Source organism: Myotis brandtii, unplaced genomic scaffold, assembly GCF_000412655.1.
Source record: "Myotis brandtii unplaced genomic scaffold, ASM41265v1 scaffold71, whole genome shotgun sequence".
Lineage (NCBI taxonomy): Eukaryota > Metazoa > Chordata > Mammalia > Chiroptera > Vespertilionidae > Myotis > Myotis brandtii.
In genome coordinates, this window is record NW_005370787.1 from 2,326,837 (window position 1) to 2,330,723 (window position 3,887).

The following is a 3,887-nucleotide window of genomic DNA, read 5'->3' on the forward strand; positions in this document are numbered from 1 at the left end:
GCTAAGGGACCCCCCACCCATCCCCAGTGCACGAATTTCGTGCACCGGGCCTCTAGTCTTAGTAATAAAGTCCTTTGAAACTTTTTCATTTATTATGATAGCCTATAAAGTAAAGGTTTTAAGAGCAGTATTTTTACCCCCAAAAAATCTTCACCCTAAACTCAATATTTAGTGTAATTTTGTGATTATTAACCTTTTTCTGAATTGGAATATTATGATTATTTGATTTTATAATTTGATTTTATAACTGTCACCTCATGGAAAACTGTAGATTTAGTTTTTAAATTAAAATGTAATTAATTTAATTTTGAGAAATTTTTAATAATAGTCGGACTCTCCCTAGAGAATCTGAAACCATGATTGGTAATCACTAATTTTTAAAAAAATTCATTTCAGAGAGGAAGGGAGAGGGAGACAGAGAGAGAAACATCAGTGTTGGAAGAGAATCACTGATCGGCAGCATCCTGCCTGCCCCTCACTGGGGATTAAGCCCCCAGCCCGGGCAGGTGCCCCACCCGGGAACCGAGCCCTGATCACCCGTTTCATAGGTCGGCACTCAACCACTGAGCCACACCTTCTGGGCAGAGGAAATACCATGATTACTGAATTTTTTTACTTTAAACACAAGATGCAGTTAGTTACCTTCATTTCACAAAATGTAATAAGAAAAATACGTAGTCAAAGAATAATCCATAAGTCCTAGAAATTTTTACCTGCCTTGCTTTCATAGTAATTTGTTCCCCCTTCTCTATACCAATTTACCAGCAGTTAACTCAGAAAAAGTGTAATGAGCTATAATATGTGTAACACAGGTGTAATTGTTCTCAATCACTAATTCCTTTTCAGTAAGGAATATTAAACTTTTCTAGCTACCAGAGGCTGGAGGCAAATCTGGGCAGGAAAATTTTTTAAAGGAGAGGTTTATAACAAGTGATTTTATTGTGTGTGTGTGTGTGTGTTTTGAAACGATAACAAAATTACGTTTTTGTTTTTTACTTTTAAGATATTAGAAACTTCTAAAAATACAAAAAGCAAACACTTTAAGAACATATGTTCTTGTATTACAATCAGAACATCTATAGTCTTTAAAATAAATTGATATTTTATAGGAAAAGCTATTACCACTTTTTTAAAAAAATTCATTTCAGAGAGGAAGGGAGAGGGAGAGAGAGAGAGAGAGAAACATCAATGATGGAAGAGAATCACTGATCAGCAGCATCCTGCCTGCCCCACACTGGGGATTAAGCCCCCAGCCCAGGCAGGTGCCCCACCCGGGAACCAAGCCCTGATCACCCGTTTCATAGGTCGACACTCAACCACTGAGCCACACCTGCTGCCAGAGGAAATACCATGATTACTGAATTTTTTACTTTAAACACAAGATGCAGTTAGTTACCTTCATTTCACAAAATGTAATAAGAAAAATACGTAGTCAAAGAATAATCCATAAGTCCTAGAAATTTTTACCTGCCTTGCTTTCATAGTAATTTGTTCCCCCTTCTCTATACCAATTTACCAGCAGTTAACTCAGAAAAAGTGTAATGAGCTATAATATGTGTAACACAGGTGTAATTGTTCTCAATCACTAATTCCTTTTCAGTAAGGAATATTAAACTTTTCTAGCTACCAGAGGCTGGAGGCAAATCTGGGCAGGAAAATTTTTTAAAGGAGAGGTTTATAACAAGTGATTTTATTGTGTGTGTGTGTGTGTGTTTTGAAACGATAACAAAATTACGTTTTTGTTTTTTACTTTTAAGATATTAGAAACTTCTAAAAATACAAAAAGCAAACACTTTAAGAACATATGTTCTTGTATTACAATCAGAACATCTATAGTCTTTAAAATAAATTGATATTTTATAGGAAAAGCTATTACCACTTTTTATATTATTTCTCTACCCTTCTTTCTCTTACTTATTATAAGCTGGATTACTGTGCAAGTTTGAAGAATCTTGAAACCATTTCTAACAAACAAAACTACAAATTTATACAGGTATGAAAGTTTCTTGTAATTATATAATTATTATAGATTGCCTCTTTACTTATTCAGACATTATATCTTCCTTCTTCACACACTTGTGTAATATGGCTTAGAAAACATGCTAATTTAAGACCTTTTAGTTTCCAGAAGTACCACATGCTATGGAGAATACTACTTTTGGATTGACACGATATATAAAGTTACATGTGATTTTTGGTACTTTGGCACATCTATGAGTAGCTGATTGAACTTACATGGTTTGTGACTTTTAAGTCCTCACTATCTTTCTTAATAAGGCCTTGCTGGGATTTAAGAAGATTGGAGTGTTACACAGGCCAGCCAATAGTCCAAAAACCCACCATACAGCCCATTGGATAGTCTTCTCCCATGAAAGTTGATTGATTGGCTCTGGGAGACTGATTCTTACGAGCCACTCTTAAAAGAATCCAAAGTATAAACCAGAGAACCAGGTCATTAATTTGCAAAGGCAAATTTTAATGTCAAATGCAACTTGTTATCCTATGGTTTATGTGGGGATTTTTTTAGTGATTCTAGAAACTCTATTTTTAACCACATTTCATTATTCTGTTCTTCTGTATGAAAGTGTTTTCTTCAGTCACCAAAGAATTATTGAGAATACATATTTTTATTTATTATTTTTTAAAATCTTTTTACTAGAGGCCTGGTGCACAAAATTCATGCACTCTGAGGGAGGTAGGAGGTCCCTCAGCCTGGCCTGCACCCTCTTGCAGTCCAGGAGCCCTCTGGGGATGTCCAACTGGGCATAAGCCGTCAGTTGGACATCCTTAGTGCTGCTGCGGATGTGGGAGAGGCTCCCGCCACCATCGCTGTGCTCATCAGCCATGAGCCCGGCCTCTGGCTGAGCGGCGGTCCCCCTATGGGAGTGCACTGACCACCAGGGGACAGCTCCTGTGTTGAGCATCTGCCCCCTGGTGGTCAGTGCGCGTCATAGCGATCAGTTGTTCCACTTCAGTCGGTTTGCATATTGGCCTTTGATTATATAGGATTGATTTCAGAGATGGAGAGAGAGATAGAAACATCAATGATGAGAGAGAATCATTGATCGGCTGCCTCCTTCATGTCCCCTACTGGGGATTGAGCCTGCAACCTGGGCATGTGCCCTTGACCTGAATCGAACTCCGGACCCTTCAGCCACAGGCCCACACTATCCACTGAGCCAAATCAGCTAGGGTGAGAAAACATATTTTTAGAACTAACTACACATCAGAAGTACTCTTACATTTACTTAGTTGTGATTAAGTACATTTTTCAAAATGTCATTCCAATTGTAATAATTACTTTAAATATATTTCAATAATGGTTATCTCGAACTTTTGAAAATATGTTTAAAATTTGTCCTGTTAATATAGTGACCTTAGGTTGGCAAGAATGTTATGGAAAAAACCTAGTACAGTCCTCAGTAGTAGTTGGTGCTCAATAAAATATTATTTTAGACATTTATTTGCAAAAATATTTTTGAATTGAATATTTTATACCCTAGGATGCTGAAAAAAAAATACATCATTCATTACTGTACTTACCTGACCTCTCAGTTAAATTTTAAGCTGTTCTCTATTAAACTGGGGAGGGGAGAATGAATTCTTCTCTTATCATTTTGTTGTTGTTCATACAGTAAAATGGTTTTTACAAATGAGGATGCTAAATGAAACTTCGTTTTTTCATGTTTGCTTTTATATAGGGTGACATATGTGATTCTCACTTTGTGAAACTGCTTTTTGAAACAGAGAAAATAGATATAGTACTACATTTTGCTGCACAAACACATGTAGGTAAGCATTGTTTTATGTTACAGTTATGAGGGGCAAATTATCTTTTCCAGTGGCTGATTAGCCTAAATCAGTGATGGCGAACCTTTTGAGCTTGG

General features: G+C 36.6%; 1 protein-coding gene across 6 annotated transcripts in view; it reads left to right on the forward strand.

Moving 5' to 3' along the window:
* The window catches only part of TGDS (TDP-glucose 4,6-dehydratase), a 21,274-nt gene that overhangs the window by 2,823 nt on the left and 14,564 nt on the right, over positions 1-3,887 (forward strand). For 5 of the 6 annotated variants that reach the window (XM_005882390.2, XM_014530082.1, XM_014530080.1 and 2 more), the window contains exons 3-4: positions 1,925-1,993; positions 3,702-3,792. In XM_005882390.2, the coding sequence (XP_005882452.1) occupies positions 1,925-1,993; positions 3,702-3,792 (160 nt within the window). The remainder of the gene's footprint in view (positions 1-1,924; positions 1,994-3,701; positions 3,793-3,887) is intronic. The other variant, XR_001359848.1, reaches the window with a different exon arrangement.